The 22,866-nt window shown below is 48.1% G+C and overlaps 1 protein-coding gene across 1 annotated transcript in view; it reads right to left on the minus strand.

Moving 5' to 3' along the window:
- Positions 1–703: 703 nt before the first annotated feature.
- Positions 704–22,866, minus strand: part of LOC309544328 (matrix metalloproteinase-21-like) — a gene marked incomplete at its 5' end in the record, with an annotated part of 35,924 nt that continues 13,761 nt past the window's right edge. The window contains 5 exons of the mRNA XM_082243233.1: positions 704–1,088; positions 3,787–3,959; positions 5,258–5,509; positions 6,168–6,309; positions 8,160–8,299. Coding sequence (XP_082099359.1) covers positions 798–1,088; positions 3,787–3,959; positions 5,258–5,509; positions 6,168–6,309; positions 8,160–8,299 — 998 coding nt within the window. The 3' untranslated portion in view covers positions 704–797. The remainder of the gene's footprint in view (positions 1,089–3,786; positions 3,960–5,257; positions 5,510–6,167; positions 6,310–8,159; positions 8,300–22,866) is intronic.

Raw genomic sequence — 22,866 nt, forward strand, 5'->3', positions numbered from 1 at the left:
GTGTCCATGGTTATAACAGCCCCAGCTCCAAGCCTGTTGGTATCTTCAGTCAATCTCTGGCAGACAAAATATTAATCCAGATGGGGCCCCATCTACAAATATAACCCTTGTCTTAGTCGGTGGTCTCATTGCGACCTTTGCATGGAGAACACGGGGGCCCTGGAATCTGACTCAGGATTATTGTGGGGAACAGGGGTCCTCGAAATCTTGTGTTGGCTCAGTGTTATTGTGGAGAACAGGGGTCCTCGGAATCTTGTGTTAGCTCAGTGTTATTGGGGAGAACAGGGGTCCTCGGAATCTTGTGTTAGCTCAGTGGTATTGTGGAGAACAGGGGTCCTCGGAATCTTGTGTTGGCTCAGTGTTATTGTGGAGAACAGGGGTCCTCGGAATCTTGTGTTAGCTCAGTGTTATTGTGGAGAACAGGGGTCCTCGGAATCTTGTGTTAGCTCAGTGTTATTGTAGAGAACAGGGGTCCTCGGAATCTTGTGTTGGCTCAGTGGTATTGTGGAGAACAGGGGCCCTCTGAATCTTGTGTTGGCTCAGTGTTATTGTGGGGAACAGGGGTCCTCGGAATCTTGTGTTGGCTCAGTGGTATTGTGGGGAACAGGGGTCCTCGGAATCTTGTGTTGGCTCAGTGTTATTGTAGAGAACAGGGGTCCTCGGAATCTTGCATTGGCTTAGTATTTTTGTAGAGAACAGGGGCCCACAGAATCTTGTGTTGGCTTAGGATTATTGTGGAGAACAGGGGCCCTCTGAATCTCATGTCAGCTCTATATTGTTCATCTATTGGTCAGATTTTATCTTCTTGGGACTGTAAGCATTGAGGGATGAACATCACAGATATCAAACCACTGCTCATTGACTGGGAGCCTTGGGAGCAATGCATTATGGGGAACATCTGGGCTTCTGGCCAACCTCCACACATAGGCGTCTTTGATGAAGAACAAAGTCTGATGGGCGAAGGAGAAGTAGACGGAGTCCAGGTCACTCAGGGGGTGGTCTCCAGGGACGCATGGAGGGAAGACGTCAATGATAGCCTTGGGGTAACCAGGGACAACCTTATGACCGGCCACACTGAAAGCTGTCACCTGTAGGTCAGGCAGAGAACAAGGTAAAAACCTTAGACTTTCAGAAACCATTGTTGTCCGGAATATGTTCTGAAGTTTGGGCAGTAAAGTTTAGTTTAATTTGTAAGGTCAGGGTTAGGGCTGTTTGGTCAGGGTTAGGGCTGTAGGGTCAGGGTTAGGGCTGTTGGGTCAGGGTTAGGGCTGTTGGGTCAGGGTTAGGGCTGTAGGGTCAGGGTTAGGGCTGTTGGGTCAGGGTTAGGGCTGTAAGGTCAGGGTTAGGGCTGTAAGGTCAGGGTTAGGGCTGTAAGGTCAGGGTTAGGGCTGTTGGGTCAGGGTTAGGGCTGTAAGGTCAGGGTTAGGGCTGTAAGGTCAGGGTTAGGGCTGTTGGGTCAGGGTTAGGGCTGTAGGGTCAGGGTTAGGGCTGTTGGGTCAGGGTCCTGGCTGTCAGGTTATGATTGGGGTAGTTGGGTTACACAGTAGTTAGGTCTGTAGAGTTATTGTGAAGCTTAGAGCTGTTGGGTTATAGTTAGTGCTGTAGGGTCATCATTGGGGTTATAGGATCTTGGTACAGACTATTGAGTCATGGTTAGGGATATGGTTCAGGGTTAGGCTTGTAGTGTTATGGTTATGGCTGTATTGTCAGGGGTAGAGCTACAGGGTTAAAGTAAGAAATGTAGTGTTAGGGCTGTAGGTTTGTGGTTAGGGTTGTACGGTCAGGGTTAGGCCGGTAGTGTAATGGTTATGGTTGTATTTTTAGGCCGGTGGTGTTTTGGTTAGGGTTATGGCTGTAGGGTCAGGGTTGAAGTTGTGGGGTAAAGTAAGGGCTGTAATAGTAGGGCAGCTGGGCTTTGATTTGGGCTGTAATGTCTGGGTTACAGCTGTAGGTCTATGGTTAGAGCTGTCACATTATTAGGACTTTAGGTTTATGGTCAGGACTGTAGGGTTATAGTTAGGACTTTAGGGTTATATTTAGGGCTGTAGGGCTATATTTAGGGCTGTAAGGAGAGGATTAGGGCTGCTAGGTCAGGGTTAGGGCTGCAGGGTTATGGTTAAAGCTGTAAGGTCAGAGTTAGAGCTGTAGCATTTGAGTTTGGGCTGTAAGGTTATTTAAGGGCTGTAGGGTTATGTTTAGATTTGTAAGGTCAGGGTTGAAGCTGTTAGGTCAGGGTTAGGTCTATTGGGTCAGAGTTAGGGGCTGTAAGGTTATGGTTAGAAGAACATCTGGGTTATAGTTAGAGTTGTTGGATTATAGTTATAGCTACAGAGTTTGGGAAAAGGTTAGGGTTGTTGGATTATAGTTAGGGTTGTAGAGTTAAAGTTCGAGCTGTAGGGTTATGGATGTAGAGTTATCGTCAGGGTTAGGGCTCTTTGGTCAGGTTTCGGGCTGTAAGCTCAGGGTTAGAACTGTAGGGTTAAAGTAAGGGCTGTAGTGTTAGGGCTGTAGGGTTATGGTTTTAGGGTCAGGTTATGGCTGTTTTAGTTAGGGCTGCAGGGTCAGGGTTAGAGTTGTAGGGTTAATCGTTAGGGCTGTAGGGTTCTGGTTCTGGTTAGGGTTGTAAAGTCAGGGTTACGGCTGTAGGGTTATGGTTAGAGCTGTAGGGTTATCATTATGATTGAAGGGTTTTGGTTGTAGGTTTATGATTAGGGCTGTAAGGTCAGAGATAAGCCTGTAGATTTATGGTTAAGGCTTTAGGGTCACGGTTAGAGCTGCAAGGTTCATGTATGGGCTGTAGCATTAGGGCTGTAGGGTTTTGGTTAGAGTTATAAAGTCAGGATTACGGCTGTTGGGTCAGAGTTACGGTTGTAGAATTATGACTAGGGCTATTGGGTTATCGTTAGAAAGATTTGGTTATAGTTAGGGTTGTAAGGTCAGGACTGGAGCTGTTGGGTATGGTTAGAGTTATAAAGTTAGGATTACAGCTGGTGGGTCAGGGTTAAGGTTGTACAGTAGAGTTATGATTAGGACTGTTAGGATATCATTAGTAGTGTTTGGTTATAATTAGGGTTGTAAGGTCAGGGTTGAAGCTGTTAGGTCAGGGTTAGGGCTGTGGGGTTGTAGTTAGGGCTAATGGATCAATGTTAGGGCTGTAGGGTTATCTTTAGGAATGTTTGGTTATAATTAGGGTTGAAGCTGTTAGGTCAGGATTAGGGCTATTGGATCAATGTTAGGGCTGTGGGGTTATCTTTAGGAATGTTTGGTTATAATTAGGGTTGAAGCTGTTAGGTCAGGATTAGGGCTATTGGATCAATGTTAGGGCTGTGGGGTTATCTTTAGGAATGTTTGGTTATAATTAGGGTTGAAGCTGTTAGGTCAGGATTAGGGCTATTGGATCAATGTTAGGGCTGTGGGGTTATAGTTTGGAATGTTTGTCTATGGGTCATAAGGTCAGGGTTAGGGCTATTGGACCAAGGTTAGGGCTGTGGGATTGTAGTTAGGGCTGTAGGGTTATCTTTAGGAATGTTTGATTATGGGCCATAAGGTCAGGGCTAGGGCTGTTGGGTTAATGTTATGGCGTAAGGGTTAGGTCGTTTTAGGTAAGCAGTGGCTTAGCTGTCTGGTTTGGGGTTAAGCTTAGTGAAGACCAGTTGACCTGTAGATAACTTTAGGAATTTATTCAGTTTGTGTTCTTGAATTGTCTAAAAAGGTAAAAGGAAGGCGAGAAAAAAGGCAACATGGTGGGGTCATTAGGCTTTCATCATGTTTAGTGAATTTACTCACATTTCTACCTCGGAAGAAATAGATATTTTTATCCCTGCGGTCATAAAATGCTGTGTCAATGGGACCGGTGATGCCAGGAAAGCCTTCAGAGATGAGTCGGGGGTAAGTTATTCCATCGGGATCCTGTACATAAGCCCGATCATTCTCGTTGTCATAGCGCCAGTATTGCGTACCTGGAGGGGAGAATATGATTGGAGAAAATTAATAACTTATTAGGGCTGTAGGGTTATGTTATGGCTGTACTGTCAGGGTTAGGGCTGTAGGGTTATGGCTGTACTGTCAGGGTTAGGGCTGTACTGTCAGGGTTAGGGTTCTAGGGTTATGTTATGGCTGTACTGTCAGGGTTAGGGCTGTAGGGTTATGGCTGTACTGTCAGGGTTAGGGTTGTCAGGGTTATGTTATGGCTGTACTGTCAGGGTTATGGCTGTACTGTCAGGGTTAGGGCTGTAGGGTTAGGTTATGGCTGTACTGTCAGGGTTAGGGCTGTACTGTCAGGGTTAGGGCTGTAGGGTTATGGCTGTACTGTCAGGGTTAGGGCTGTAGGGTTATGGTTGTACTGTCAGGGTTAGGGCTGTAGGGTTATGGTTGTACTGTCAGGGTTAGGGCTGTAGGGTTATGGTTGTACTGTCAGGGTTTGGGCTGTAGGGTTATGTTATGGCTGTACTGTCAGGGTTTGGGCTGTAGGGTTATGTTATGGCTGTACTGTCAGGGTTGGGGCTGTAGGGTTATGGCTGTACTGTCAGGGTTAGGGCTGTAGGGTTATGTTATGGCTGTACTGTCAGGGTTAGGGCTGTAGGGTTATGGCTGTACTGTCAGGGTTAGGGCTGTAGGGTTATGGCTGTACTGTCAGGGTTAGGGCTGTAGGGTTAGGGCTGTAGGGTTATGGCTGTACTGTCAGGGTTAGGGCTGTAGGGTTATGGCTGTACAGTCAGGGTTAGGGCTGTAGGGTTAGGGCTGTAGGGTTATGGCTGTACTGTCAGGGTTAGGGCTGTAGGGTTATGGCTGTACAGTCAGGGTTAGGGCTGTAGGGTTAGGGCTGTAGGGTTATGGCTGTACTGTCAGGGTTAGGGCTGTAGGGTTATGGCTGTACAGTCAGGGTTAGGGCTGTAGGGTTATGGCTGTACTGTCAGGGTTAGGGCTGTAGGGTTATGGCTGTACAGTCAGGGTTAGGGCTGTAGGGTTAGGGCTGTAGGGTTAGGTTGGTACAGAGTTAGAGATAAGTTGGTTTTCAGCATCAAATTCTAAGCATCTTCTGCATCCACTATCAGGGCCCCCACCATCCATGAGATGGACAGAGAATCAGGGGTGTGGGAAAAGCCCAAGGTGGGGGAGAACAGACAAAGCTCCAAGGTTGGAGGAAACCAAAGTCGGGTGTAGAGATCTCAGTGTGAAGTCATAAAAAGACTCTATAAGTAAAATTGTCTTTATTAGTTCCTATAAGTCTGCATTATTATGAGTAAAATCCTCCTACCTTTATAGAAGAAGGTCAGGTCTTTGTCCCGTGTCCAGATATGAACGAAGGCATCAATGTCAGAAGAGGGGATCCCTTTCCAGCCATTGGTCAGTTTTCGGGGGTCTCTATACCGCGTTCGGTTACTGCGATTTTCATACATCCAGTACCAGCCTTTCCTGAAGAAATAAGTCTGGAAAACCCAACTACCTGGAACACCGCGGTCTTGGTGTACCCAATCAAACACTGTGCTGAACCGACCAGAACAGCGACCTGGGTGAGAAACCACAAAGTTCAGACCAATTACACAGGAGATCACATGACACGCTAAGACGCAACATTCACTATAACACACAAATATGGGGAAGGTGATCTGGTGGGATCCAAAAATCTCCAGAACTTGGTGAAGGTGATTTGGTGGGATCCATAAATCTATAGACTGTGGTTAAGATGATCTGGTGGGATCCAAAAATCTCTAGACCTTGGTGAAGGTGATCTGCTGGGATCTGTAAACCTGCAGACTATGGTGAAGGTGATCTGGTGAGATCTATAAATCTCTAGACTATGGTGAAGGTGATCTGGTAGGATCTGTAAAGGACCAGACTATGGTGAAGGTGATCTGTTGGGATCTTTAAACCTCCAGACTATGATGAATATGATCTGGTGGGATCTAAAAATCTTTAAACTATAATCATTATGATCTGGTGGCATCTGTAAATCTGCAGACTATAGTAAAGCTGATCTGGTGGGATCTGTAAAGCTCCAAACTATGGAGATTATTCTCTGGTGGGATCTGTAAAGCTCCAGACTATGGTGAAGGTGATCTGGTGGGATCTGTTAATCCGCAGACTATGCTGAAGGTGATGGGATCTATAATGAATGTGATCCAGTGGGATCTGTATTGTGTTTATTGTACAGGCTTATCACTCACCATAAATCTTCTGAATTGCCTTGCGGTCCGCCATGTCCAACTCCATCTTACTATTGGCTGGAATGTAGCTTGGCTGCATGACTGACATCATCTCATTCATGTGACTGAGGCCCAGGACATGTCCAATCTCGTGTACCGCCACCTGCAGGAGAGACACATGAACTGAACATGGAGGACCCGCCAAGCATGCAATATATATGACATTGGACTATGGTCCCACTATGGTCCCATTGTGTCTTCATGAATATTAGAGACCCAAAACTGGCTCCAGTGGCACTTTGAGCTCTGGTCCAAATCATTTGGTGGAGGGGGGATTATGGTGTGGGGGAGGGGGGTTGTGGTGTGGGGGAGGGGGGTTGTGGTGTGGGGGTGTTTTCCAGGTGTTGGGCTTGGCCCCTTAGTTCCAGTAAGGGAACTCTTAAGGCATCAGCATACCAAGACATTTTGGAAAATTTTATGCTCCCAACTTTGTGGGAGGAGTTTGGGGATGGCCCCTCCCTGTTCCAACATGACTGCGCTCCAGTGCACAAAGCAAGGACCATAAAGACATGGATGAGTTTGGGGTGGAGGAACTTGACTGGCCTGCACAGAGTCCTGACCTCAACCCGACAGAACACCTTTGGGATGAATTAGAGCGGAGACTGCAAGCCAGGCCTTCACGTCCAACATCAGTGCCTGACCTCACAAATGCATTTCTGGAAGAATGGTGATACATTCCCATAGACACTCCTAAACCTTGTGGACAGCCTTCCCAGAAGAGATGAAGCTGTTATAGCTGCAAAGGGTGGGACAACTCAATATTGAACCCTACGGACTAAGACTGGGGGGTCATTAAAGGTCATGTGTGTGTAAAGGCCGGCGACCAATACTTTTGGTAATATAGTGTATATAGAGAGGCGTCCCAATACTTTTGGTAATATAGTGTATATAGAGAGGCGTCCCAATACTTTTGGTGATATAGTGTATATAGAGAGGCGTCCCAATACTTTTGGTGATATAGTGTATATAGAGAGGCGTCCCAATACTTTTGGTAATATAGAGTATATAGAGAGGGGTCCCAATACTTTTGGTAATATAGTGTATATAGAGAGGCGTCCCAATACTTTTGGTGATATAGTGTATATAGAGAGGCGTCCCAATACTTTTGGTAATATAGAGTATATAGAGAGGGGTCCCAATACTTTTGGTAATATAGTGTATATAGAGAGGCGTCCCAATACTTTTGGTGATATAGTGTATATAGAGAGGCGTCCCAATACTTTTGGTAATATAGTGTATATAGAAAGGCGTCCCAATACTTTTGGTGATATTGTGTATATAGAGAGGCGTCCCAATACTTTTGGTAATATAGAGTATATAGAGAGGCGTCCCAATACTTTTGGTAATATAGTGTATATAGAAAGGCGTCCCAATACTTTTGGTGATATAGTGTATATAGAGAGGCGTCCCAATACTTTTGGTAATATAAAGTATATAGAGAGGTGTCCCAATACTTTTGGTGATATTGTGTATATAGAGAGGCGTCCCAATACTTTTGGTAATATAGTGTATATAGAAAGGCGTCCCAATACTTTTGGTGATATAGTGTATATAGAGAGGCGTCCCAATACTTTTGGTAATATAAAGTATATAGAGAGGTGTCCCAATACTTTTGGTGATATTGTGTATATAGAGAGGCGTCCCAATACTTTTGGTAATATAGTGTATATATAGAGAGGCGTCCCAATACTTTTGGTGATATTGTGTATATAGAGAGGCGTCCCAATACTTTTGGTAATATAAAGTATATAGAGAGGCGTCCCAATACTTTTGGTAATATAGTGTATATAGAGAGGGGTCCCAATACTTTTGGTGATATAGTGTATATAGGGAGGGGTCCCAATACTTTTGGTAATATATTGTACTGCATGTCCTACAGTTACCCAGATCTCCGCCCAGTCCATGACTGTGTAGAGTGGGACCCATACCCAGTAATCATTATGCCCCTCTCACCTTCAGCAGACTGATCCCCTGCTCACTGTTCGGGGGCACAAAATGTTCATCGTCATCAAAGTGGATGTCACCAAGTTGCCAGGCGTGAGCGAACTCCCTGCCCATCCCATCAAAGAGCTGAGAGCAGCCAAGATGGCGGCCTGGAAGACAATATCACTGAGAGTCAGGAAATCTGCAGCTTGTGGGGCCTCGGCCATCATAGGACTTCAATAGATGGAGTGCGTTTTATTGGAGTAATTACTGCAGATCAGATCCTCCAATAACAGATACAGTGCATTGCGAAAGTATTCGGCCCCCTTGAACTTTTTGACCTTTTGCCACATTTCAGGCTTCAAACATAAAGATATAAAACTGTAATTTTTTGTGAAGAATCAACAACAAGTGGGACACAATCATGAAGTGGAACGAAATTTATTGGATATTTCAAACTTTGTTAACAAATAAAAAACTGAAAAATTGGGCGTGCAAAATTATTCAGCCCCTTTACTTTCAGTGCAGCAAACTCTCTCCAGAAGTTCAGTGAGGATCTCTGAATGATCCAATGTTGACCTAAATGACTAATGATGATAAATAGAATCCACCTGTGTGTAATCAAGTCTCCGTATAAATGCACCTGCACTGTGATAGTCTCAGAGGTCCGTTTAAAGCGCAGAGAGCATCATGAAGAACAAGGAACACACCAGGCAGGTCCGGGATACTGTTGTGGAGAAGTTTAAAGCCGGATTTGGATACAAAAAGATTTCCCAAGCTTTAAACATCCCAAGGAGCACTGTGCAAGCGATAATATTGAAATGGAAGGAGTATCAGACCACTGCAAATCTACGAAGACCTGGCTGTCCCTCTAAACTTTCAGCTCATACAAGGAGAAGACTGATCAGAGATGCAGCCAAGAGGCCCATGATCACTCTGGATGAACTGCAGAGATCTACAGCTGAGGTGGGAGACTCTGTCCATAGGACAACAATCAGTCATATACTGCACAAATCTGCCCTTTATGGAAGAGTGGAAGAAGAAAGCCATTTCTTAAAGATATCCATAAAAAGTGTCGTTTAAAGTTTCCCACAAGCCACCTGGGAGACACCAAACATGTGGAAGAAGGGGCTCTGCTCAGATGAAACCAAAATCAAACTTTTTGGCAACAATGCAAAACGTTATGTTTGGCGTAAAAGCAACACAGCTCATCACCCTGAACACACCATCCCCACTGTGAAACATGGTGGTGGCAGCATCATGGTTTGGGCCTGCTTTTCTTCAGCAGGGACAGGGGAGATGGTTAAAATTGATGGGAAGATGGATGGAGCCAAATACAGGACCATTCTGGAAGAAAACCTGATGGAGTCTGCAAAAGACCTGAGACTGGGACGGAGATTTGTCTTCCAACAAGACAATGATCCAAAACATAAAGCAAAATCTACAATGTAATGGTTCCCAAATAAACATATCCAGGTGTTAGAATGGCCAAGTCAAAGTCCAGACCTAAATCCAATCGAGAATCTGTGGAAAGAACTGAAAACTGCTGTTTACAAACGCTCTCCATCCAACCTCACTGAGCTCCAGCTGTTTTGCAAGGAGGAAAGGGCAAAAATTTCAGTCTCTCGATGTGCAAAACTGATAGAGACATACCCCAAGCGACTTACAGCTGTAATCGCAGCTAAAGGTGGCGCTACAAAGTATTAACTTAAGGGGGCTGAATAATTTTGCACGCCCAATTTTTCAGTTTTTTATTTGTTAACAAAGTTTGAAATATCCAATAAATTTCCTTCCACTTCATGATTGTGTCCCACTTGTTGTTGATTCTTCACAAAAAAATTACAGTTTTATATCTTTATGTTTGAAGCCTGAAATGTGGCAAAAGGTCGCAAAGTTCAAGGGGGCCGAATACTTTCGCAAGGCACTGTAAATGAGCCTGTGGGTGACACTAACTATATCTCTGGCTTGTCTCCAGGACACTATGGGGGTTCTAACCCTAGGTTCACGTCTCTGCGATTTGTGCAGGCTGCGTTTGCGCAGGGACGGCAGACAATTCAAATGAATAGGACGCCATGCCTGCGTTTGTGTAAAAAAAAAATCGCAGGCACCTTTTCAAAAACGCAGCCGCAGGGAAAACGCATGATCTTTTTGACCATGCTATTTTTCCTGTGGTTCCCACACCCGCACTGCGATTTTTCATGCGTTGGGGTACCATTCAGGAAGAATGGCAGCCCCGTGCATTTCTGTGTTTTCGCTGCGGGGGGTCGCAGGTACAAGAATCGCTGCGATTCCTGCACCCGCAGCCAGACACAGAGATGTGAACGTAGTGCAATGGCAAACTGGCTCTTCACTTTTCAGTGGAATTTCCCCAAAGTTTAGTAAATATGGTGAAAATTCACTTTGCAAGAAACATCTAATTACATGCAATGGAAATAAAAAATAAAACAGAATTTTCTTCCAAATAATGGAATGATAAAAGTCAGCAGAGGTTCCACCTCCTTCATTGGGATCTAGGGAAATTTCCACTGCAAAGTGAACAGTCTACTTGTTTTTACGTTATCAACCCCTATGTGAAATTTTGAGAGTATATATTGCGCTCAACAATAATATTCACAAAAAGTGCATATAAATAAATATATGAAACAGTCCAAATATGCTAAATATCATCGATAGCGATTAAAAGCCACAACAATTGATAAAAGCACAAACCCAGCATAAATAAGTAAATAAATATATATGAAAAGTCCTTTGGTGCTTAAAATAACGAGGTGATACCATGGTTACCCGCAGCAGTAATTAAAAGCGTAGACTTGATAGAAACCTTCACCCAGTGTTCTTAATAAATACTCCTTACCAGAAGGATAGGACCCCTTGATTATAGGGGGTCACAACAAACATTGGTATCCAATCCGGATCATCCACATAACTTCTCCTCTCACCAGCAAAGAAGTGTGACCAGATATCAGTGGAACTCCAAATTAGAGGACATATAGGGGCAATAAAAGGAGACTCATAGTGCAGCATATCAGTATAACCAACATTTTATCAATTGTTGTGGCTTTTAATCGCTATCGATGATATTTAGCATATTTGGACTGTTTCATATATTTATTTATATGCACTTTTTGTGAATATTATTATTGAGCGCAATATATACTCACATTTATCACATTAACACGTTGCTTGTTTGCTGCTCGCAGTGCGGAAAGCATTCCCACAAATTTTATATATATTCACAGATTTATTTATCCAATTTTGTATTCACAATTAATACACTTTATTTTGTGTACAAGCACCCATTTGCGCAGTTCGTTTTGGTATATCACCATTTTTTTCTCATATTAACCCCTATGACTTCATCCAAAGTTTGCCCCCAGGACACTATGGCTTCATCCCAGACATGTCCCCAGGACACTATGGCTTTATCCCGGACATGTCCCCAGGACACTATGGCTTTTTCCCGGACATGTCCCCAGGACACTATGGCTTTATCCCAGACATGTCCCCAGGACACTATGGCTTTATCCCAGACATGTCCCCAAGACACTATGGCTTTATCCCGGACATGTCCCCAGGACACTATGGCTTCATCCCAGACATGTCCCCAGGACACTATGGCTTTATCCCAGACATGTCCCCAGGACACTATGGCTTTATCCCAGACATGTCCCCAAGACACTATGGCTTCATCCCAGACATGTCCCCAGGACACTATGACTTTATCCCGGACATGTCCCCAGGACACTATGACTTTATCCCGGACATCTCCCCAGGACACTATGGCTTCATCCCAGACATGTCCCCAGGACACTATGGCTTTATCCCAGACATGTCCCCAGGGCACTATCTTTATCCCGGACATGTCCCCAGGACACTATGGCTTTATCCCAGACATGTCCCCAGGACACTATGGCTTCATCCCAGACATGTCCCCAGGACACTATGACTTTATCCCAGACATATCCCCAGGACACTATGACTTTATCCCGGACATGTCCCCAGGACACTATGGCTTCATCCCAGACATGTCCCCAGGACACTATGGCTTTATCCCAGACATGTCCCCAGGACACTATGGCTTTATCCCAGACATGTCCCCAGGACACTATGACTTTATCCCGGACATGTCCCCAGGACACTATGGCTTCATCCCAGACATGTCCCCAGGACACTATGGCTTTATCCCAGACATGTCCCCAGGACACTATGACTTTATCCCGGACATGTCCCCAGGACACTATGGCTTCATCCCAGACATGTCCCCAGGACACTATGGCTTCATCCCAGACATGTCCCCAGGACACTATGGCTTTATCCCAGACATGTCCCCAGGACACTATGACTTTATCCCGGACATGTCCCCAGGACACTATGGCTTTATCCCGGACATGTCCCCAGGACACTATGGCTTCATCCCAGACATGTCCCCAGGACACTATGGCTTTATCCCAGACATGTCCCCAGGACACTATGACTTTATCCCAGACATGTCCCCAGGACACTATGGCTTTATCCCGGACATATCCCCAGGACACTATGGCTTTATCCCGGACATGTCCCCAGGACACTATGGCTTTATCCCAGACATGTCCCCAGGACACAGTGTTGCCAACCGCCCGTAGATTTACGGACAGCCCGTTAAAACAGGGCACTTTTCTCCTGCTCGTAAATGCCCGTAGCAGGAGAAAAGTGCCCGTAAATCTACGGCGGCGGCGGCAAGGTCGGAACTGCGCATGTGCGGCACGCAGTTCCGAAGATTCCCGACTGACGAGTTCTTGCACAGAGATGATCAATGCAGCAGGTCCGCCTGCGCCCCGCCCCTGCCTCCGCCCCCGCCGTCATTCAAGTTTTCCCGCCGGCCGCTGGCGCTGACAGTGAGTGCGTGCAGCGTGTGGACTCACTGTGTGTGGAGTGGACTCGGAGACCCGCCCATTCTGTGACAATAGCGAATGAGAATTCGCTATTGTCACACGGATCATCCTCCTGGCCAATCAGGGAGCGGGTCCTCCCGCTTCCTGATTGGCCGAAAGGCAAACACCGTGCCATTGGACGAGGAGGAGGCGCCGCGGGGAGCCGGGGACTGAAGAGAAGCTGCGAGAGAGGTAAGTGCTAGGGGATCGCTGGCACTCTGCAATCATTGGATGCAATGTGTGGCTGGCACTCTGCAATCATTGGGGGCAATGTGTGGCTGGCACTCTGCAATCATTGGGGGCAATGTGTGGCTGGCACTCTGCAATCATTGGGGGCAATGTGTGGCTGGCACTCTGCTATCATTGGGGGCAATGTGTGGCTGGCACTCTGCAATCATTGGGGGTAATGTGTGGCTGGCACTCTGCTATCATTGGGGGCAATGTGTGGCTGGCACTCTGCAATCATTGGATGCAATGTGTGGCTGGCACTCTGCAATCATTGGGGGCAATGTGTGGCTGGCACTCTGCAATCATTGGGGGCAATGTGTGGCTGGCACTCTGCTATCATTGGGGGCAATGTGTGGCTGGCACTCTGCAATCATTGGGGGTAATGTGTGGCTGGCACTCTGCTATCATTGGGGGCAATGTGTGGCTGGCACTCTGCGATCATTGGGGGCAATGTGTGGCTGGCACTCTGCTATCATTGGGGGTAATGTGTGGCTGGCACTCTGCAATCATTGGGGGCAATGTGTGGCTGGCACTCTGCAATCATTGGGGGCAATGTGTGGCTGGCACTCTGCAATCATTGGGGGCAATGTGTGGCTGGCACTCTGCAATCATTGGGGGCAATGTGTGGCTGGCACTCTGCTATCATTGGGGGCAATATGTGGCTGGCACTCTGCAATCATTGGGGGCAATGTGTGGCTGGCACTCTGCAATCATTGGGGGCAATGTGTGGCTGGCACTCTGCTATCATTGGGGGTAATGTGTGGCTGGCACTCTGCGATCATTGGGGGCAATGTGTGGCTGGCACTCTGCTATCATTGGGGGTAATGTGTGGCTGGCACTCTGCGATCATTGGGGGCAATGTGTGGCTGGCACTCTGCAATCATTGGGGGCAATGTGTGGCTGGCACTCTGCAATCATTGGGGGCAATGTGTGGCTGGCACTCTGCAATCATTGGGGGCAATGTGTGGCTGGCACTCTGCAATCATTGGGGGCAATGTGTGGCTGGCACTCTGCAATCATTGGGGGCAATGTGTGGCTGGCACTCTGCTATCATTGGGGGTAATGTGTGGCTGGCACTCTGCGATCATTGGGGGCAATGTGTGGCTGGCACTCTGCTATCATTGGGGGTAATGTGTGGCTGGCACTCTGCGATCATTGGGGGCAATGTGTGGCTGGCACTCTGCTATCATTGGGGGTAATGTGTGGCTGGCACTTTGCTATCATTGGGGGTAATGTGTGGCTGGCACTCTGCGATCATTGGGGGCAATGTGTGGCTGGCACTCTGCGATCATTGGGGGCAATGTGTGGCTGGCACTCTGCAATCATTGGGGGCAATGTGTGGCTGGCACTCTGCAATCATTGGGGGCAATGTGTGGCTGGCACTCTGCAATCATTGGGGGTAATGTGTGGCTGGCACTCTGCAATCATTGGGGGTAATGTGTGGCTGGCACTCTGCTATCATTGGGGGTAATGTGTGGCTGGCACTCTGCTATCATTGGGGGTAATGTGTGGCTGGCACTCTGCTATCATTGGGGGGCAATGTGTGGCTGGCACTCAGTCTGCAAAAAAGGGGAAGCTCCGTTGGTTTTCTTTCTCACCCCCTCCCCCCCCCCCCCCCGAGTCCGACAGCTAGCAGCGCACTGCAGACTTGAGCAGTAGAGAGAGGAGTCAGGGCCCGGGGGCAGAGGACATCAGTGTCCTGCTCCTGTGCCCCCTTCACCTCTCCATGTTAATGGAGAAATATGGTTTTTGACTTTTGTTTAACCTAAACACATTGCTAATAGCACTATCTACATGTTTATAGTTTAAGTATTGATATTTGCACGGTTTAGCACTGAAAACAGCCTGTTTATGTACATTTTTGCAATGCCAGTAAAAAATTGGTGCCGTCCGTAAATTTTGGACGTTTTGCCAGTAAATTTCCCTCCGGGAGGTTGGCAACACTGCCAGGACACTATGGCTTTATTCTGGACATGTCCCCAGAACACCATGGCTTTATCCCAGACATGTCCCCAGAACACTATGGCTTTATCCCGGACATGTCCCCAGGACACTATGGCTTCATCCCAGACATGTCCCCAGGACACTATGGCTTCATCCCAGACATGTCCCCAGGACACTATGGCTTTATCCCGGACATGTCCCCAGAACACTATGGCTTTATCCCGGACATGTCCCCAGGACACTATGACTTTATCCTGGACACGTCCCCAGGACACTATGGATTTATCCCAGACATATTCCCAGGACACTATGGCTTTATCCCGGACATGTCCCCAGTACACTATGGCTTTATCCCAGACATGTCCCTAGAACACTATGGCTTTATCCCAGACATGTCCCTAGGACACTATGGCTTTATCCCAGACATGTCCCCAGGACACTATGGCTTTATCCCGGACATGTCCCCAGGACACTATGGCTTTATCCCACACATGTCCCCAGGACACTATGGCTTTATCCCAGACATGTCCCCAGAACACTATGGCTTTATCACAGACATGTCCCCAAGACACTATGGCTTTATCCCGGACATGTCCCCAGGACACTATGGCTTTATCCCGGACATGTCCCCAGAACACTATGACTTTATCCCAGACATGTCCCCAGAACACTATGGCTTTATCCCGGACATGTCCCTAGGACACTATGACTTTATCCTGGACACGTCCCCAGGACACTATGACTTTATCCTGGACACGTCCCCAGGACACTATGGATTTATCCCAGACATATTCCCAGGACACTATGGCTTTATCCCGGACATGTCCCCAGGACACTATGGCTTTATCCCAGACATGTCCCTAGAACACTATGGCTTTATCCCAGACATGTCCCTAGGACACTATGGCTTCATCCCAGACATGTCCCCAGGACACTATGGCTTTATCCCGGACATGTCCCCAGGACACTATGGCTTTATCCCACACATGTCCCCAGGACACTATGGCTTTATCCCAGACATGTCCCCAGAACACTATGGCTTTATCACAGACATGTCCCCAAGACACTATGGCTTCATCCCAGACATGTCCCCGACCTCAATGCTGTTTATGAATAAATTGAACAAGGTTGGTCCCAGGACTGAGCCTTGGGGGACCCCACTTACCACCCCAGACCAGTCTGAGTATGTGCTATTTATTACCACTCTTTGGACACGGCCTTTTAGCCAGTTCCGTATCCAAGAGCAAACCCTGCTGTCGATGCCTGCAGACCTTATTTTATAAATTAAGCGTTTGTGGGGAACTGTATCAAACGCCTTAGCGAAATCCAGGTACACCACATCCACTGGTCTGCCCCTATCTAGCTCCCTTATCATCCCCTCCAGAAGTTCACATACTATCGATGTCAGGCTGACAGGCCTATAATTTCCCGGGATATGCCTCTGCCCTTTTTTGAATATCGGAATCACGTTAGCTTTCCTCCAATCCCCTGGTACATCTCCTGTCCTAATACTGTCAGCAAAGATCAGGAACAGTGGTCTAGATATAGTTTTACTGAGTTCTTTGAGTACTCTCGGATGTACGCCATCCGGGCCTGGTGATTTGTTTGTGTTTAATTTTATCCAGCCTTTCCCTGATTTCACCCTCTGTTAGCCATAGTGGCAAGTCCTGTGTATTACTACTAACCCAGTGGTTCTTAACCTTGTTGTAGGTACTGAACCCCACCAGCTTCATATGCGCATTCACCGAACCCTTCTTAATTGAAAAAATATAAAATATGATTTTATGAGTCTAGTCTCGGGAGGGGCACTGCCAGAAAATAAGGTGTTGTTTACAGAACTGAATTAAACGTATCATACAAAGTAAAATGTACAGAGGTCAGTAGTATGTAGGGCAGCGTACAGAGGTCAGTAGGCTGTAGGGCAGCGTACAGAGGTCAGTAGGCTGTAGGGCAGCGTACAGAGGTCAGTAGGATGTAGAGCAGTGTACAGAGGTCAGTAGGTTGTAGGGCAGCGTACAGAGGTCAGTAGGCTGTAGGGCAGCGTACAGAGGTCAGTAGGTTGTAGGGCAGCGTACAGAGGTCAGTAGGCTGTAGGGCAGCGTACAGAGGTCAGTAGGCTGTAGGGCAGAGGTCAGTAGGCTGTAGGGCAGCGTACAGAGGTCAGTAGGCTGTAGGGCAGCGTACAGAGGTCAGTAGGATGTAGAGCAGTGTACAGAGGTCAGTAGGTTGTAGGGCAGCGTACAGAGGTCAGTAGGCTGTAGGGCAGCGTACAGAGGTCAGTAGGTTGTAGGGCAGCGTACAGAGGTCAGTAGGCTGTAGGGCAGCGTACAGAGGTCAGTAGGCTGTAGGGCAGAGGTCAGTAGGCTGTAGGGCAGCGTACAGAGGTCAGTAGGATGTAGAGCAGTGTACAGAGGTCAGTAGTATGTAGGGCAGCGTACAGAGGTCAGTAGTATGTAGGGCAGCGTACAGAGGTCAGTAGTATGTAGGGCAGCGTACAGAGGTCAGTAGGCTGTAGGGCAGCGTACAGAGGTCAGTAGGCTGTAGGGCAGAGGTCAGTAGGCTGTAGGGCAGCGTACAGAGGTCAGTAGGCTGTAGGGCAGCGTACAGAGGTCAGTAGGCTGTAGGGCAGCGTACAGAGGTCAGTAGGCTGTAGGGCAGAGGTCAGTAGGCTGTAGGGCAGCATACAGAGGTCAGTAGGCTATAGGGCAGTAGTGAGTAGTTTGTAGGGCAGTGGTCAGTAGTTTGTAGGGTAGTGTAGCAAGGTCAGTAGCATGTAGGGCAGTGTATAGGGGTCAGTCGTTTTTAGGGCGGTGTAGAAAGGTCAGTAGGATGTAGGGCAGTGTACAGAGGCCAGTAGCATGTAGGGCAGTGTATACGGGTCAGTTGATTGTAGGGAAGGATAGAGTGGTCAGTAGGCTGTAGGACGGTGTACTGAGAATAGGGCAGAGGACAGGAGTTGACAGGACAGAGGATAGGACAGTGTACAGGGATCAGTAAAGCCACACACCAGGGGGCTGGGAGGGCACACACCAGGGGAGGGTCAGGAGGGCACACACCAGGGGGTTGGAAGGGCATACACTGGGGGGAGGGTCAGGAAGACACACACTGTGGGGGAGGGTAGTGAGGGCACACACCAGTGGAGAGTCAGGAGGCCACACACTGGGTGTCAGGAGGGCACACATCAGTGGTTGGGAGGGCACACACTGGGGGAGCCAGGAGGGCACACACTGGGGGGGGAGGGGAGGGAATACCATGGGGTGTCAGGAGGGCACACTGGGGTGGGGTTGGGAGGGCATACCATGGGGTGTTAGGGGGGCACACACTTGGGGGGGTTGGGAGGGCATACCATGGGGTGTCAGGAGGGCACACACTGGGGTGGGGGGTTGGGAGGGCATACCATGAGGTGTCAGGAGGGCACACACTGGGGTGGGGGGTTGGGAGGGCATACCATGAGGTGTCAGGAGGGCACACACTGGGGTGGGGGGTTGGGAGGGCATACCATTGGGTATCAGGAGGGCATACCATGGGGTATCAGGAGGGCACACACTGGGGGGGTTGGGAGGACATACCATGGAGTGTCAAGAGGGAACACACTGGGGGAAGGTGTTGGGAGGGCATACCATGGGGTGTCAGGGGGACAAACAATGGGGGGGAGGTGCTGGGTGGGCATACCGTGGGGTATCAGAAGGGCACACACCAGGGGGTATTCACAATGCTTTATTGAGCTAAATGAAAAGGACATGCATTTCCATCTGTCAGCTAACAGCACCTCTATGCTAAGCTGCAGTAACTCAGCAGACGTAGCATAGATCAGTGGTTCTCAAATCCGGTCCTCGGGACCCACTAACAGGCCAGATTTTAAGTATTACCTTGGGGGATGCAGGCTAGAATACTGCAATCACTGAGAAGCAAATGAGATCACCTGTGATGTAATTTAGTTATCTTGCAAACCTGGCCTGTTGGTGGGTCCCGAGGACCGGATTTGAGAACCACTGGCATAGAGGTCCTTGTAAACAAATCCACCATGTACAGCTAGCTGAGCCTACCTCCAGGAACATTCACTCGGCTCCCTCTGCTCAGCTGCTCACACTTCCCTCTTCCAGGCGGGCGCGATCTCCGTGGTCAGGTACATCCCCATCCCGCCCACTCACGCAGCAAGCAGCCTGCAGGAGATAGGCTGGAAACCTGCTGAGGGAGGTACAGGGGGCGGAGTGTCAAGTGTCTATGTGTAATGGCTGTGAGTTGTCCCGACCGCAGCTCTGATTTCCCGGGGTGCGCTCGGCCTCACAATCAGTAATATTTTCTCGGGGAGAGCAATTGCCCCTTTGTCCCCCCCGCCGAACCCCGGAGACTGACTCACCGAACCCCTGGGGTTCGATCGAACCCAGGTTAAGAACCACTGTACTAACCATACAGTCATGGTCAGTGTACCCCTCCTTTTCCTGTGTAAAGACTGATGAGAAAAAAGCGTTCAGCACGGTTGCTTTTTCAGTGTCCTCTGTAACCATCCTCCCATCATCGTTCATTATGTGTGCAATATGCTCTGCCCTAGCTTTTTTGCTGTTGATATATTTAAAGAATTTCTTAGGGTTTTTTTACTATCCTCCGCTATTTGTCTCTCAAAGTCTATTTTAGCCATCTTGATTTCGTGTTTACTTTTCTTATTTGCCTCCTTGTATTGCTGGAAAGCCGATACTGTGCCCCAGTGGCGGCTGGTGAAGTTTTAAGATGGGGGGGCGCAAGACCCCGCCCTTCTATTTTGACCCCTCCCATTTCTCAGAAGCCACACCCCTTATAGACCCCACCCATTTTGTCCCCTGTATTTTGCTTGCGTGAACAAATTCTCCCAATATATCACATACAGTGGGTACGGAAAGTATTCAGACCCCCTTAAATTTTTCACTCTTTGTTATATTGCAGCCATTTGCTAAAATCATTTAGGTTCATTCTTCTTCCTCATGAATGTACACATAGCACCCCATACTGACAGAAAAACACAGAATTGTTGACATTGTTGCAGATTTATTAAAAAAAGAAAAACTGAAATATCACATGGTCCTAAGTATTCAGACCCTTTGCTGTGACACTCATATATTTAACTCAGGTGCTTTCCATTTCTTCTGATCATCCTTGAGATGGTTCTACACCTTCATTTGAGTCCAGTTGTGTTTGATTATACTGATTGGACTTGATTAGGAAAGCCACACACCTGTCTATATAAGACCTTCCAGATCACAATGCATGTCAGAGCAAATGAGAATCATGAGGTCAAAGGAACTGCCTGAAGAGCTCAGAGACAGAATTGTGGCAAGGCACAGATCTGGCCAAGGTTACAAAAATATTTCTGCTGCACTTAAGGTTCCTAAGAGCACAGTGGCCTCCATAGTCCTCAAATGGAAGACGTTTGGGACGACCAGAACCCTTCCTAGAGCTGGCCGTCCGGCCAAACTGAGCTATCGGGGGAGAAGAGCCTTGGTGAGAGAGGTAAAGAAGAACCCAAAGATCACTGTGGCTGAGCTCCAGAGATGCAGTCAGGAGATGGGAGAAAGTTGTAGAAAGTCAACCATCACTGCAGCCCTCCACCAGTCGGGGCTTTATGGCAGAGTGGCCCAACGGAAGCCTCTCCTCAGTGTAAGACACATGAAAGCCCGCATGGAGTTTGCTAAAAAACACATGAAGGACTCCAAGACGGTGAGAAATAAGATTCTCTGGTCTGATGAGACCAAAATAGATCTTTTTGGCCTTAATTCTAAGCGGTATGTGTGGAGAAAACCAGGCACTGCTCATCACCTGTCCAATACAGTCCCAACAGTGAAGCATGGTGGTGGCAGCATCATGCTGTGGGGGTGTTATTCAGCTGCAGGGACAGGACGACTGGTTGCAATCGAGGGAAAGATGAATGCGGCCAAGTACAGGGATATGCTGGACAAAAACCTTCTCCAGAGTGCTCTGGACCTCAGACTGGGCCGAAGGTTTACCTTCCAACAAGACAATGACCCTAAGCACACAGCTAAAATAACGAAGGAGTGGCTTCACAACAACTCCGTGAATGTTCTTGAATGGCCCAGCCAGAGCCCTGACTTAAACCCAATTGAGCATCTCTGGAGAGACCTAAAAATGGCTGTCCACCAACGTTTACCATCCAACCTGACAGAACTGGAGAGGATCTGCAAGGAGAAATGGCAGAGGATCCCCAAATCCAGGTGTGAAAGACTTGTTGCATCTTTCCCAAAAAGACTCCTGGCTGTATTAGATCAAAAGGGGGCTTCTACTAAATACTGAGCAAAGGGTCTGAATACTTAGGACCATGTGATATTTCAGTTTTTCTTTTTTAATAAATCTGCAACAATGTCAACAATTCTGTGTTTTTCTATCAGTATGGGGTGCTATGTGTACATTCATGAGGAAGAAGAATGAACCTAAATGATTTTAGCAAATGGCTGCAATATAACAAAGAGTGAAAAATTTAAGGGGGTCTGAATACTTTCCGTACCCACTGTATTAAGGGGTCCATCAGTACTAGTATATCCTATAAAAGGGAGCAGGGGCCCTATTATGGGATACACTGACTGAGAGTGGCACAAACCCCACAGTACAGGCCCCCTAGCACTAATCCCACAGTACAGACCCCCTAGCACAAACCCCACAGTACAGACCCCCTAGCACAAACCCCACAGTACAGGCCCCCTAGCACAAACCCCACAGTACAGACCCCCTAGCACAAACCCCACAGTACAGGCCCCCTAGCACAAACCCCACAGTACAGACCCCCTAGCACAAACCCCACAGTACAGACCCCCTAGCACAAACCCCACAGTACAGGCCCCCTAGCACAAACCCCACAGTACAGACCCCCTAGCACAAACCCCACAGTACAGGCCCCCTAGCACAAACCCCACAGTACAGACCCCCTAGCACAAACCCCACAGTACAGACCCCCTAGCACAAACCCCACAGTACAGACCCCCTAGCACAAACCCCACAGTACAGACCCCCTAGCACAAACCCCACAGTACAGACCCCCTAGCACAGACCCCCTAGCACAAAACCCACAGTACAGACCCCTAGCACAAACCCCACAGTACAGACCCCCTAGCACAAACCCCACAGTACAGGCCCCCTAGCACAAACCCCACAGTACAGACCCCCTAGCACAAACCCCACAGTACAGACCCCCTAGCACAGACCCCACAGTACAGACCCCCTAGCACAAAACCCACAGTACAGACCCCCTAGCACAAACCCCACAGTACAGACCCCCTAGCACAAACCCCACAGTACAGACCCCCTAGCACAGACCCCACAGTACAGACCCCCTAGCACAAACCCCACAGTACAGACCCCCTAGCACTAATCCTACAGTACAGACCCCCTAGCACAAACCCCACAGTACAGACCCCCCTAGCACAAACCCCACAGTACAGACCCCCTAGCACAGACCACACAGTACATGCCCCCTTTCAATGTAGTGACCAGCGTGCATGCCCCCTTTCAATGTAGTGACCAGCGTACATGCCCCCTTTCAATGTAGTGACCAGTATACATGCCCCCTTTCAATGTAGTGACCAGCATACATGCCCCCTTTCAATGCAGTGACCAGCATACATGCCCCCTGCAGAGGTATTGCAGTGGGAGAGATTGGATCAGGCAGAGGG

This window comes from Pelophylax lessonae, assembly GCF_965119305.1.
Source record: "Pelophylax lessonae genome assembly, chromosome: 1".
Taxonomy (NCBI): domain Eukaryota; kingdom Metazoa; phylum Chordata; class Amphibia; order Anura; family Ranidae; genus Pelophylax; species Pelophylax lessonae.